A 15,507-nucleotide genomic window follows, 5' to 3' on the forward strand; every position below is an offset into this window, starting at 1 on the left:
CAGTGTGGCTTAGCCCCACCACACCAACTTCTATTTTGAAACGTCTATTGTAAACAGTGTTTTTAGGCAGGCTGATATTGGGCCCCCAATTATAGGTTCCTCTGTGGCCAGGGAGAAATCACTCTTTATAGGCCCTTTGAGTGGTGCCTGTGTCTGTTTGGCTCTGGAGACATTTTTAACTTGGTATGCTGGTAGGGTAATCTTTGTATATGGAGTAGAATGATGGCGGACACAGTAGAGATTTTTTGGAATATCCGATGTACATAATGTATAAAGAATTAAGATCTGTTTCCACGATGTGCTTGGCTGTTTTGAAACCACCCTAATCTATATATAGAGTGGTGGACTGCGTGTGGTGCAGATTTCATGCTAGTGAGGAATGGTAAAGGTTCCCTGCCAGTTTGGCCCATGGAATAATCTTTAGCTCAGTAAGAAGTCATTGGGCTTATCTTTCATTCCACTAAAAGTCCTTGAAATGAATGTCATCCCTCATCTTACCGTGGTTCTGTACTAAGCACTTAATATGTGTGACTGCTGTCTTTAGTAATCACCTCTTGGAAGCGTCATGTTGAGCCTGCAGCCTTCACTGCGGCAACGCCTGTTTGATTCCAGTCAGGGACCTTTAGCACATGTCATACCCCCTTTCTCTTTCCCCTTGTACCCTGTCACTCTATGTCAACAATCTAATCAAGACAAAATTATAGAAAATCAATCTTTCAAGGACAGTCTAAAATAGAAATCACATTTTGCATATTTTGAGATTCATATTTTGCTTTAGCACTTTGGAGTCTAAAAGGGACACATCCCTTGGTTACGCTGATTTAGATTTTTTTTTTTTTTTGTTTTGTTTTTTTTGTTCGAGTATTGAGATTTTATTTAATGCCAGTGTGATCAGATTCGATTCCACACAGATCATACAGCTGTGGGTAAATGAAAGCTTTGAAAGTCTGTTTAACAGACTTTTGCGAATGTGAATTTTTCACATGTCTCATGTGACTCAGATCCTTCTGCTTCTGCTGCTGCAGAATCCTCTGTGCTACTGCTAGGAGATGATTTTTACAGTCTCTGAGGTAAATGGCCCATTTCTTTAAAATCCACTTCATTACCAACCTAGATTAATTTGTTGATCGCACTGGAGGATTTTCATTTACTTTGACTTTGAACATCAACTTCCACTGACAAAAAAGACATTCTTCTTGGTAAAAAAATTAATAAAACAGTGGAATTATACTCAAGGGTCCCACCAGATATATTACACTGTGATGTTACACTGGATTGTCACTGATCACAGTGACGTGAAACAACATATATTTTCATAAAACATTTTCAGTGAGCTTGCTAATTGTTTTCAAAACAGAAATATTGAATGCCCCCTCCCTGAGAGCAACATCTGCAGCTGTTTTTAAATGGGGCCAGTATTGTGCCATGGTTTTGATATTCATAAGTGTCCAGCTTCATACACAGACACACACACACACACACACACAGACACACAAACAATGCATTGTTCACAGGTAAACCTGAGACATTTGCTTTGCTCCAGGAAAAATGATCAACTTTAGAGAATTGTTGTGGAGCTTTTAATTTACCTGCCCTTTGGAATGGACATTAAGTTGTTGATGACTTGTGTCCATTTTGTACAAAATGCAGTAGCCACCCAGGGATCATTTATTTTCACTGAAAGGCCAGAGGGGAGGCACAGCCAGTCTGGCTGGCAGAGCATCAAATGAGTTCAGTCAGGTGAAACATTCATGTCTGTGCTCATCTCACTCTCTGCCGCACACACACACACACACACACACACACACACACACACACACACACACACACACACACACACACACACACACACACACACACACTTGCCTACTCAAAGCTGAACTGTGATGAAGTTGGGTGGAGTTTCACCACACAGTTGACCAGCCAGTGGATTTCATTACATCTGACAAAAATTAATCAAGCAATCCTGATGCATTGTAGAACTTGCCTACTAGCACAAAATTATGCTGACACTTCTTATTACTTATTGCCTTGACACATCAATTGGCTTTTTGTGTAGAATCTGGATTCAGTCCTAGATTACACTAAGACCCTGCCATGCCTACATATGCTGAATAATTCCACAGTTCAGCAGTGACATTAAAGAACAGCCTAATTTGTAGCCATTTCTAAAAAATATTTATGCAAACTTTCTTTACAAATTAGTATTATTCTGGCTGTCCTTTTGGACTACACATACTCAACTGGGATATGTTCCTTCCTACAGCATCCTTTAGGTTAATTTAGGATTTGGTACATGTGGAAAGAATGTCTGCTCCAACCACATGCAAACACGCTCTGAAGCTTGTTTGGCTTAGCCACTTGTGATGCAGGTTGAAACTGTGGTTGAGACTTAATTTTAGGCACTCATAAATTCCCCAGCCCTTTTTGATGTAAAAGCCTTGACCTTAAAGTGCTCTCTGATTATAAAGTGTAATTACAGACTCATTATAGCATACAAACGGCTAAGATTATTAGCAATGATTGGAGCAACTATCTGGAGATCATAGCCAGTCTGTCCTGGGCAGAGGGAGCCACAAAAAATACTGGGAATATCAGTGGAACTAATGCTTAATAGTCTCCTTGACAGTTCTTACCTAACACCTGTTCAAAAATTTGAGTAGATGCAACACAGTCACTAAACATAGAAGTTTAATGGAAATCACATATCTGTCAGCATATACTTTGTGACACCCTGGGTGGTTGTTTTCACACTTTTTGTTTACTATTTTACAGATTTTCATTGCACTTTCACTGAAGCTCATAAAGACATCCTCTCATAAATATAACTCCTGTGTTTCTTTCAACTGTGAAATCTACTCAAAGTAACTGGTTTTTTCAGTTTCCAACAGTTCAGTTAAAACTACAGTTCCCATGCTATTCCATTTTAAAATCAGAAGTCCAGGTGAGATTTCCAGCATTCAAAAGAGTTACTGTTGAGTCTGTGAATAGTACTTTGTAACCATCCATTCAGTTAGTTAAGATGGAGGATTAATTATGAAAGTTCATCAGAATGGGCAGAGCAAAAAACATATGTCAGACACATGGGACACAGATGTTTGAAATAGAATGATAGGTGATCGCTTCCTTTATACTGGAGCTCTATGAATGGATGAAAAAGAAAATCGAGTATCTCAACTGAATAGATTATGGCTCATTTTTATATTTTGTTGCATTAAAAAAAGTCTATATTAATTATGATGATGAACATATTCACATTTCCATATTGTTGTCTACCCATCACGTGTTGTCACATTTTAGTTGCAAAATCTGTTTGATGGAATAGAGTCAGTATATGAGAAGAATTTTAAGATTGCACAACTACCTCATTTTCTCTGCCGTAATGCTTCTTTCTGTGTGTGGTGGGGTGGTGATTTTTCAGTTCAGTTGAAGTAAAAAAAAATAAAAATGGATTGTTGCTGCCAGGAATGTGGAAAAGCCAGAAAAAATATGCATCTGCTGAATTTAGGCATGTTTGTATGCAGTAATCATATAGGTTTGGTGTTTGGAAGGGTTTAGCATGCTAATAAGTAAGCAGAATATTCTTCTGAAATTACATCCATAGACAGCCTCTGCAATACTAAAAATCCAGGCGATACTATACCTTACATTTGCAATTAGGGCTTCAGTTCAGTAATGCTGCTGCTATAGCACATTGTTGCTCCCGTATCATCGTTGCTATTGTAATTTTTAGGGCTGTGGTCTTGGTCCGGTAAATGTATTGTGTTGCATTATATTGGAAAATGTGTCTAAGATTTCCTGTTCTTTTTTTTTTTTTTTTTTTTTTTTATGGCATAAAAGTCCATTTAAGACCACGTCTTATGAAAGTGGGATATCTTGCAGGGTAATTTTATTGTATTGCATTACATGATATAGGGGTTTCTATTTTCTGAATCTCTACAAACTGTACTTGAGCGCTAGATGTTTTTCCCCCAGCAGCAGAAACTGTTCACCATGTAGCCTTATTGCATTGCTGTGCTTGGTAATTGAGATGATTCTTCAGTGGAGGTGTCTGCCATTGTTCTGCTTGCTAGGACAACTAGGGATTTACCTTCTGACTCCATTCACATCACTTCAGAGGTTTTCAGAGACGTTTTCTATGCATGTTATCACCTTTTCTTATGCCTTTTTTTTTTTGAGTTTTTTTTTTTTTTTTTAATGTGAGTGGTTTTGATACAGCTGCTGGAGTGTATATTGTATTCAGAGAACACCAGTCAGACTGTAGGAGTCTTGTAATCTTTTTGTCAATGGGGCGGAAGTATCTTTTTTTTAAATATATATACATAAAAATAAAATGTTGGTGCTGCTCTTTTCATGCTGCTCTGTCAGTTCCACTGCTGCCTCATTGTCTCTCTTTTTTGCTCTCAGGCTCTTCCTGTGTTCCTGTTAAAACATGTCACATTAGTCTGTTGTAACCATAAGCAACTAGAAAAATGTAATGAAACTTTTATATGGCTGTGCAATGCAAAAATTAGTCCAAGAAAAATGGGCTGCAATCAATTTTTTACTAGCACCACACACACATTTTGTTTGGGATGTCTGGCTCTTTTTCTTATTATGCTTCCTGTCTCCTGTGAGTAAGAAATGAGCAAGTGAAGTATGGTCTGGAACCGACTCCAGAAAGAAATTGTCTGATACAGACTAATTCACCCAGTACATCATCATGTCTAATAGCTTTTAACGGACCACAACGATGCTAACACTGACCAGTGATAAACCGCATCACAGTACTGCAAATTCACTCCTGATGATAGTGATCTTGTCAGAAAAGATGAGGCATTTATTCTTTTAAGCTAAACTTGAAAAAAAATGTGAACTTATCCTTTAACATGGGTGCAAAAGTATTTTCCAGTAAATTCCATAAAACAAGTTCTTAGGTATTTTGCTCCAGAAACCATGACATTGCTCTTTCAGATGTTCAAAACTTGAAATAGATGAGATTAATGAAGTTTCTATCTATGCATGGCTAAACATGACAAGAGAGCAAAGCTATACTTATTAATCTTTTAAGACCCTTCCACTGTCATCACCGGGAAAAATCCAAGTTGAATTTAGCTTCCTGAACTGTCACTTGTGGAGGAATGTCTTTAGCTTTCCACTGACATGATGGGACTGGATAGACTGCTCCCCTTGTTACTTCATTACTTCTTTTTCAGTCCTCCAGCTTCCTCCCATGCTTCTTAATTTTTCCATCAGCCGCTTCTTTCTCCTAGCCTTGATCAAACCCTAAATTGATGAAATGAAGGTAGCTGCTTGTGCAAAGTATCTCTAACATTAAAATACAATCCATAGCATAGTATGTCTGTTACTTTGTTCTTTTCATTGTAGTTAATAATGTATTTTCTAGTGCTCGTTGTGGGAAGAGACAATTGTTGCACTCCGAACCAATCATAGGTTTCTTTTTCTTCATGTATCCATCTACCAGGATATCTTTGTATTTGTTCAAGTTAGAACCTGAAACAAAATCTTCCTCTGTACCAAAACTATATATACCAAGTGATGATTCTTCTAATTTAATGGGTACTGTGAATATGTCAACCAACTGTTAATGTGATTAGGGATCGAAGGTACAACCAGATTGTAAATATCATTCTGGGAAACTAAGATACAATGTATAAGCATAAGAGCCAGCATTGGTCTTCTTATTAAACCAAAAAATAAAGGCTTTTACCTTTTGTCTATAATTTAGCACTTCCATATTCAAGTCATCTTCATTTTGTTAGAAGTGTGAAAAATTTACTGTAATATACTGCTGTATATAAAATAAAACTATAAAAACAAAACCATATTAACCAATGTATTTGAGGGTTTAATTTTAATTTTTCATTCATTAAAAAAATTAAATGAAAACATTAATAAAAAAAAAAACTCGATATACACACACGAAACAGTTCTAACATGCCTAAAATAAACCCATAAATGGCATCAGTAGCAGGCTTTTTACAGGCTAATAGTTTGTGAATTCTTCTGTGATGTTTAATAAAATGATTTTTTGCACTGGTCTGTGCTGAGCTGCTCTGAATCTTTGTTCATAATTTCATCAAACACTCACTGGTCACGGATACAACTAGAGTTTAGGTCTCTGGTGTCTTTGGGAAGAGCAAAGCTGTTATGTGGGATGCTGTAGCTGTTGTCTTCTTTGTTTCATTCTGGCAGCCACCAACACTCCTTTGTGGTTTGGACAAGCCACTCTCTCCTCGCTGCCTCTCCGACTTACCACCTGACGGGGTAAATGTACTAGTACATTGCCTGTGCTGTGTGTCAGTGTGATTTTTGACCCCTGTTTAAGCCATGCTAGTTTCTCACCATTTAGAGGTGATGGTGTTCAAAAATTCCTGCTAGATGTGGTCCTTGATCATGTCCTTGTAAAATGTACCTTATTACTGATCCCACCCTTTCATCGTCGTCGTAAAAATATACTATATACAATATCTGAATGAGATTCGTAAGTAATAGATGTTAAGCATGTGTACCTAGTTTTCCTTACCTCTTGTGGTAGCAGAAATGTCCATGTTTTTGTGCTTGTTTTTTCTTTGTTGTTGATGTATCCTCATTGGTCCTCTTACCTGTTCCTCAGTTCTCGTATGGCATGTTAACAGAATGACAATTAGATTTGACCTGACCTTCTCTTAATGTTTATCCATCATATGTCCCAAATGTCTTTGGCCTAATCTTCTTGAAAAAAAGACTCAAGTCAACTTTTAGTCTGCTGAGGACTTCTTGGTGTGTTCAAGTGCAAAGATGTGAGGCGACGTGAGGTGACATGAAACGTTTGATCAGTCAGCCTTTGTTGGCCTTGAGGTCGGCTCAGAGTATCGGCGCCCTAAAGTGAAGTTTCTTTGACAAGAAAAGAGAGAGTTTTCATTCCGCAATTCTTTAGATAAGTGGCCATGAAAGCATTTTTCTTTCAGTAAGACTTAAAATGTCAAATTGCATGACTTTCTCTCAGTTTGTTAACCTCAGTGACATTTGTAACCAGATGATGCAGCCACAGCAGTGCTGACAGTTTTTCACCTCCATTAGATAATTGTTACTCACAACTTTGCAAATAAATAATGTTATGCATTGCCAGTATGATGTTCTGTTTTTCATTTTTTCATACTGCATGACATGGAGAACAACTCCCAGCATTCTCATTCAGTCTGTCTGTATAATAGCACTTTAATATGAAACTGTTGTGCTTTTTAATAATTATCTTTAATGTGCATATTGTGAACATCACAGGACTGTTCCATTCTCTATTCATAAACAAAGCAGAGTAAAACAAAACAGAGTAAAACAAAGGTTTCTGCAGCTGTCACATGCCTTATTTGCTATTTTGATTCACAAATCAAAAGAGGAACACTAGCAGCTATCGAAATACCAATTAAAGCTTTGTTTTACTGTATCAAGTTATTGGGGGACTGTATTAGACATTTGTTTTTGAAGTTGGCAGGTCATGTGTCCCTTTTCCCTTTTGATTGCTGCTGTTGTTAATCTCATGGCTGAATTACGTAAACCTTTAGGCAGAAATAACATAAATCCTTCGAACCATGAAGACAGTACAGATTATTGATTCAGCTGTTAGTGTAACCTTATTCTGAGTCTCTGTGGCCAAATTTCTGCCTAGATGTGTCCTCATGTAATTACACTAATGTAACATAAAATCTCCTCAGTCCATTTTTAAATTGTAAAGAAAGGGATCATATTTATTACTAACATTTTGATTGCAGTCTTTGTCAGAATCATGAAATTAATACAGATTACTGACATTTTTTTCTAATCAGATGTTCCATTGTGTTTTACCCGTAAAAGAATAAAAAGACAGAGCAGTTTTTATGATACAGATATTCAAATCTTGATATTTCTCACATACTTTTATTTATGCAATCCACTTACATACAAGACCTGTTTTTTTTTGGTCACCTGTAAAGTTCTGAAGAATATTCAGCTCATTGAGCAGCTCACTAAATATGTTTTTTATCATTTATAAGTAAAATTATACACATGGTCCAATCATATCGATCGATATCAGGTGCAGTGTAGTTGTAATGTTCATATACTGAGTCTGATAAGTGAAAAATATTTTTATGGGAGTTTCTTAGCATTAAGGACATTTAGGCTCTTTATTGGTGGAATATATGTCTTTTTTATCCTGCACCTGAAAAGAATATTAAATGTGCATATCTTCACATTTGTTTTGTTTTTGTGCCACTGTCATTAGGAGAGAGGAATGATTTCAGTTGAAGTGAAAGAAGTTTTGAATATGAGACTATCAGCTGAAATCTGCCTCATTAATGAACAAGTTAATTCCAAACAGGAAGAACTGTATGGCTTGGACAGTAGTCTGTCAAGCATTTTAATAACATCTAAAAGCTATGTTTTATTCAAAAATGTTGAATAATGTCCCCTCAAAGTGCAGGGGACATCAGCTTACAAATGGTAAAACCACTCTTCTAACCACAGAGAAATCAAGTGTTCATCCACACAAGGACCTGAAATTGCTTCATTATATAAATAGTCCACCCAAAAACCATTAGTCCTCTACATCTGACAAGCGCTGCCTGCTCATAGGCCTGTTTGAAGACACAAATCTACTGCAATGCTGAGCCAGACATTTTTGTAAAAGAACATTTTATCAAAACCAGGCCAATCTTCATCTGAAAATGAATGCCTTTTAAGATTTGGATGCCACATTCATTGACTATTCTGTCATCTCTATATATTGCATGGAGAATAATTGTTATATTTTTAGCTGAGTTTTCCTTCAGTGTGTGAAATGCAGATTTTTATGCATCATTGTGGTTCTTAGCACTTCTTTCTGTGCATTATCTCTTATTTGAAATAGTGCTAGTTAAGGCACACAAACCGCCCCATTATTATCAGTCACAAGTTGTTCCTTTTGATGTTACACTAACTTCATTTCCTTACTTGAAGCTCTGCATGTTTCACCTCCAAAACTTTCTTTTCTAGAACTGCTGTAAGAGATGGGTTATTTCGTAGTCTTTTGTTTAACAAATTACACTGTAAACACCAAGGCCAGCTGTTTTTCTTTTAACAGAGGCAACAATGTCACTTTTGAAGGGAAGCACACAGGAGCTTTATCAAAGTCAAAGAGGTGCCATCCACATTGTTGGTTATGACATAACCTTTTGAGACAGTTGTGTTGTTTTGTAGCAGATGACAAATGCGTGGCTGATTTTGATGATAAACGGACTGTTTACAGTTTTTTACTCAAATTAGCTTCATACTCTGATGGCAGTTTTGTCAGCACAAAATGTACCCATATCCCAAGACCTCAATAAGCCTCCAAAATAATTTTAGTTTTGATGCACCCCAAAAATATCCTAGTAAAGCAACAACTCGAATTCATCTATTTCACTTTCACTTTCTTACAAATACTTGGGTTTACTGATATGTTTCTGTGATGCATGTTTAATGTCTTGGGTCCTAAAGCCTTGCCGGTGGCCCTTAGTTGCCCCGGTGTACATTATATCCCGCAATACAGAACAACATGAAGAAATGCAAAGCTGGTCCTGGGTATGGTGGAGGAGGAGAGAATGTTCTTAATGGCTTATTCATTTGCAAATGATCCGTGTAAATTTTCTGGCAGTATGTTTATTATATTTATGAGGTATATCTTATGTTTCAAGTTGACATGTTGGCCTGAGTAGAGGAGGAGCATGAATGTGTTCAATGCATTTATTTATTAATTTTTTATTTTTAGTAAACCGCACCTCAGATTTGGGTATTTATTGTGTTCAAATGATAAATGGCTGCATTTATGTAGCACTTTCATCCAGGGCTTTACAGTTTTCCTCTCATTGACCCATTCTGACACAAACTCACACACTGATGGCAGCAAGAAGCCAGTTGCCATGCAAGGTGTTGGCCAGACCATCGGGAGCAATTCGCGGTTCAGTGTCTTCAAGGACACTTTTTGATGTCGACAGTGACATGTGGACAGGAGATGCTGGGGATCGTACTGCCACCCCTGTGACCAGTGGATTACCCACTGAACGTCCTGGGTCAAAGCCGGCCCAAGTGTAGATGGTCAGTTGTGAAGCTAAACTAGGTCAGGGTCTCAGTAAAATACCAGAATTCAATCTCTGGGTACAATCAATATCCACATCAAATTTCAAGGAAATCCAGCAACTTGTTTTTGACCTGACAGTAGCACTTGATAAAAGGTCAGGGAGTCACAAATAACACTGAAAATGGTCTTCACAGGACCATGAATGGTCATGCCAGATTTCAAGACACTCTGGCCAGTTGTTGACATATCTTGCTTTGGACCAAACTGTTGAATGGACAGATCGACTAATCAAGTAACATCATCATTCTTATTCCCTGCTGGTGGTGTGTCAGACATGTATTAGGTTATATATCCAGCATACTTGTGTAGCTTCTAGCTAAAAATGACTTTCAGCTAATGTTACCTATTACTTTCTGAGCTCCTGTTTGCAAGCTGTTAATTCATACAGATATCTCAGGGAATTATTGAAAATATCTAAGCAATATGGATTTTTTTCTTTTCTTTTTCTTTTTCTTTTTTATTTTTTTTAAACTAGGAAAACACTGTATTTTCAGAGTAGATGGAGATGGCCCAAAAAATCAGATATGGGAGCAGCAAGTCATATTTTAGACCACTGAGGAGTTGAGTTCTTTCCCCAAAGGCACTTTGGGAACGGTGTAGTATACCATTTTCACTTCCAAGCCACTATTTTCCCAACTGGCACGGGCTTACAGACCTGCAATTTATAGGTGACACATCTAACAGTTAGGCTACCACCACCCAATATGTCCTTAAGTTGTCACTTTGAAATCTTCTGTCCTACTTTCCACAAGCTAAAATTATATGGAAACGGGTTTTTGCTACACTTTTGAAGTAAAAACGTTTTTCCTTTTTCCTAGATCCCTCGTGGAGGACGACGACGCTCACATGAAAGTTGCTCTGGGCTATGGTGATATGGGCATCTCTGCTCACCTTCAGGCATCAAAGACTGGAAACACTAGATTTTTCACAAGCAACACACACAGCTCAGTTGTTCTTCAGGTGAGAGTTCAGACATGTAGTGACAGTGTCCTGTGAAGAAGTGAATGTTAAGTCAAATATTGTCATTGTCCGATGATGATAATGTTTACATTTTTTCTTTGTGTTCCTTTTATATTTCATGCAAGCGATGTAGGCTATATTGCAGGCTGGCAAGACCATGATTCTGATTTCTTAGAAGCGTTTTTGAAATTAGAAAAGAGGTCTATCCAAGTTAATCTATTCCTATTAAAGGGCTGCAAACTAGAATCTAGTTTCTTTACAGTTTAAAACCTCCACGCTACAAAAACAAAAGTACCTCAAAGAGCCCATGACTGGGTACAATTTTTAATAACTTAGATAATATTGCATTGATAAATCAAAAGCATATTGGGTTTGGTATCTCTCAATTTGAGTGAGCACAACATGAATATTATGATATATTTCTTATCAGAAAAGCTTTAATAGAATGTAGTATATTTTTGAATTGATCTGTATTTGAAGCAGTCACTTAACAGTTGAAGTACATAGCATCATATTGACAAAGAATATAAACTACTCTCTTCCTGAGGTGTATATCTCACCTTACTAATGCTAGCCAAGCTCACAAAAAGAACAAGAAAAAATAGCCCCCATATAGCAGAAAACTGAATAATCTATCAAAATTGCACCACTATGGAGAGGCAGACTGCTTCAGTATGTCACCAATTTGCATGTAGTTACGATCACCATAAAGTTGTAGTTGGTGTGTTAAAATTGCGCTATTTGTTGCTGCCACAGCAGTGGCTGCCCTTCGTCACCAGCTTTCCACTGAAAATGACTGGCCGTTGGCTGCTTTTTCTGCTCATTAATCTGCTGATGTCAGGGCACAGTAATGGAATGATAATGATTTTTCTAGGTCATCTGATCTTGCACACTGACAGAACAATCAGTTAGTCTCAGTTAGGTGGTGCATTTGGAAGCAACCCACCTAAAAACTAGTTGATTATTACAAGAATTTGAGTTGTTGTAGTATGTTACAGGATTGGCATGTTTTGTATATACTTTCTGGCTTGCACAACATAAGTACTAACTGCTGTAACCATTTTTTCATTGGATGTGGTTGTCAGTGAAATCAAGTGTGTGGATCATTGATTGCATGTGTGAAGAATGTGGTGTGAGGGTGACAAAAAGCTCAGACCACAAATTTGTAATCTTAAGCATGCAGCAGCCAAGTGATTAGACAATGATAAAAAGTGCAAATATGACTCCGTAAAGAGTCGCTGCGGTTGACTGCATCATGTAAATGAACAGTACAGCCTTCCAAGTCACCACAAAACTTACTGATTGAAGTATAAGAGTGGGATTGTTTCTTTTAAATATCAACAATTGTGTGAAGCCAAAGCTGATAAGCTGTAGCTAATTCCTCAATGCTGAATAACTCCCTTCTATTTTGCTATACCTACAAGGGTACACTATAGCTGTCTCTCTAAAAATACAATTCCGAACCAGTTATGTGCAAGACTGTCAAGAAAACAAGCAGGCCACAGTCAGTCAGACAGGCCAAGTAGCCACCACATAGTGTGAGCTCACATCTGACTGACGGTGGCCAAACAGTATTTTGTACCATGCTTGAATGCGGTGGCTAAGACAGAGACAGTCTGCTTTTCTGGAATAAAAACATTGCATATTTCAGGTCCTCTTTGCATAGCTCAGTAACACTCGTCTCTCACTTTTTTCCTCTTCTCTTAGGGATTTGACCAGCTGAGGATAGAGGGTTTGCTATGTGACGTCACGCTGGTGGCCGGGGACGGCGATGAAGCTTTCCCTGTACACCGTGCCATGATGGCCTCCTCCTCCGACTATTTCAAAGCCATGTTCACAGGTGGGTCTATGAAGCCTCACATGGACCACATCATCTGCTCAACAGTGGGTTAGCTATTTTACTGGTACCAGTTAAGGCTTTATGTGGGATGTGCTCTTGTTGCTTTGACTCTTTGCATTTGAGTGCTTTATATCTTCATCCACCTGCACTGTATTCTTTAGTAAGGCATTTTTTAAAATAATGAACATTTTCATGCTTTAACACAGTCATGACATGTCATTGCCATTTTGTCTCCTGAGAAATGTCGGTGTGTGTGTGTGTGTGTGTGTGTGTGTGTGTGTGTGTGTGTGTGTGTGTCATAAAGGTTTCTATGTTATAAAACCAACATGGTAAAGTCAATGTCATGAATTCATGTAAACGGTCATGTTTCATCTCCTTGGCATACTGTATGCAGAGGCAGAAGAACCTTGAGTGCTTTGAAATACATACAACAGTGTGAAAGCTCTTCTCAGGAATAGAAAAAATAGGCCTCAATTTTAGATACGGGAAACTTTTTTTAGGATGCAAAAGGTAATTAAACTAAAGACACCTGTCATATACTGTACAAGGTTTTATATGGGTTTTTTTTTTTCAGTTAAAAACAAGGAAAACTGGTAACAAAGTGGTAGCCTTTTTAAATTAAGGTGTTTATTTTACAGGGCTTTGAATTTAGAACCCTATTCATTTACATTACGAAGTGGAGTATATAATGAGCAGTGAAAGTGAATTTTAATTTTGGAACAGCTGACAGGGTTACTTTGGATCTCATTTAATGGCAGTAGCAGAAGTAAGTTTGGACATTAACAAGCTCTTCTTCTGTTCTCATTGCAGAACTTTCTTTATCTTCATCATATACTTTAAAGTAGAGGTAATGGGAAACTACTTACAGTGAGGGATTTCTTATTAGTGATAAGGAAGCTCCGTGAGCATAGATACTGAGCAAAGGTTTCTCCCTAAGACCTTCAGTCTTTTCTGAACATAAATCCTTTGACACTGAAAACTTTTCACTGACATTTACACATAAGGGCATATGCATCTAGATGAAGTAATGTATTTTTTTTTTTTAATTTTCACCTAAATTGAATTTGTACAGCCATGTGAGCTTTATTCTTCAAGTTCTTTAAAAAAAATCAAATAGGTGTGGCTGCTAACAGATCTGTCAGTCAAATAAGATTATGTATGAGCTGTACCAAGTATAAGCATCTGCTTTCATGTATCCCATACTCTCTCCTGATGCAGGTGGAATGAAAGAACAGGATTTAATGTGCATCAAACTTCACGGAGTTAACCGAATAGGCCTGAAGAAGATCATTGATTTTATCTACACAGCCAAGTTGTCACTCAACATGGAGAACCTACAAGACACACTTGAGGCAGCCAGCTTCTTACAAATCCTTCCTGTGCTTGACTTCTGCAAGGTCTTTCTTATATCTGGGGTAAGGAAGCAGCTGTACATTTCTGTACAGTACGCAGCTTTCCTATAGTCTTCACAAGTTATAAATTAGCTGTCCGATTCAGTTGTATCTAATAACACAAAATGCTGTTGAGCATGTTTAAGATCATTGGCTGAAATAATGGATATTAGGATTTCAAACCAAATTTAAAATAAATTCAGTGGTTTAAAGTCATTAATTTTTGCCAAAGTATTTTGAATTTAAGCTGCTCTAGAAGTCCTGTGAGTGTCTGTGAGTTAGAGGAGGCAAGCACATACATGAAAGCACATATCAAGAAGGGTTTGGTTTTACTGATGATAAAAGAAAACTGATGTTTTCTGTTATCATTACATATAAATTTTCAGTCAGAAGATATATATTTTTTTCATAATTATATCTGCTCTCATTAAGACTTCATTTTGCTTTGCCTACTGTCTTACAGTCAAGAATTAACTGTGGTTTGAAAAAGCTGAATAGATATCAGTGACTGACAGCAACAAGGACTAGTGTCAGGCAATACAGAAGAAGAGAGCTACGATAAGGTGGACAAATTCTGGTAGGCTACACTCATGTTAGATCAACCTGCTGAAGAATATATTGACCAGTAGCTCCAGATTCAGGGCTTTTCTCATAAGGCAGGATTGCCTCCTTGATATGTAAAACCCAGAAACCCCTAAAATTTGGAACATGAACTGAATAAAAAGAGTTGTTGCATGTTTTTAGTGCACTTATTCAGCAAACTTGATGAATAAGTGAGAAAAGCTCCAGCTAAATTGTTAAAGGTGTTATTATCGAAAAAATGGCAGCAGTCAGACAGAATTACCCAAATCAATGTATATGGACTTTGGCATGTTCAAAAGGTATGTTCTTGTTTTTTCCTTTTGAATACATTGCTAAAATGTCAGTAAAACTAATTTAGTGTGGATACAAATTAGGCCCGCAACTAACGATAACTTTAATTGTTGGTTTTCTTTCTTTTTTTTTTTTTTTTTTTAAATCGTATTTTTTTAATGAATACTCACTAGAGCCATAGTGGCATGTTAAAAGGGTTTATGTATCTTGCCAAATGTCTAAACACTAAAAGGTAATATGTTTATGATGATATACAACAAACAGAAGCAGAAAATACTCTTATGCCCTACTTACCTGTATGCGCTGTGTTACAGGTGTAGACTGTATGT

General features: G+C 37.2%; 1 protein-coding gene across 2 annotated transcripts in view; it reads left to right on the forward strand.

Moving 5' to 3' along the window:
- Positions 1-15,507, forward strand: part of klhl13 (kelch-like family member 13) — a 35,986-nt gene that overhangs the window by 10,449 nt on the left and 10,030 nt on the right. For both annotated transcript variants that reach the window (XR_005709274.1, XM_040151139.1), the window contains exons 3-5: positions 10,933-11,074; positions 12,782-12,914; positions 14,133-14,329. Coding sequence is in view for 1 of the 2 variants with exons in the window: in XM_040151139.1 (XP_040007073.1) it covers positions 10,933-11,074; positions 12,782-12,914; positions 14,133-14,329 (472 nt within the window). In the remaining variant the exon portion in view is untranslated. The remainder of the gene's footprint in view (positions 1-10,932; positions 11,075-12,781; positions 12,915-14,132; positions 14,330-15,507) is intronic.

The sequence above is a fragment of the Xiphias gladius genome, chromosome 17, assembly GCF_016859285.1.
Source record: "Xiphias gladius isolate SHS-SW01 ecotype Sanya breed wild chromosome 17, ASM1685928v1, whole genome shotgun sequence".
Taxonomy (NCBI): Eukaryota; Metazoa; Chordata; class Actinopteri; order Istiophoriformes; family Xiphiidae; genus Xiphias; species Xiphias gladius.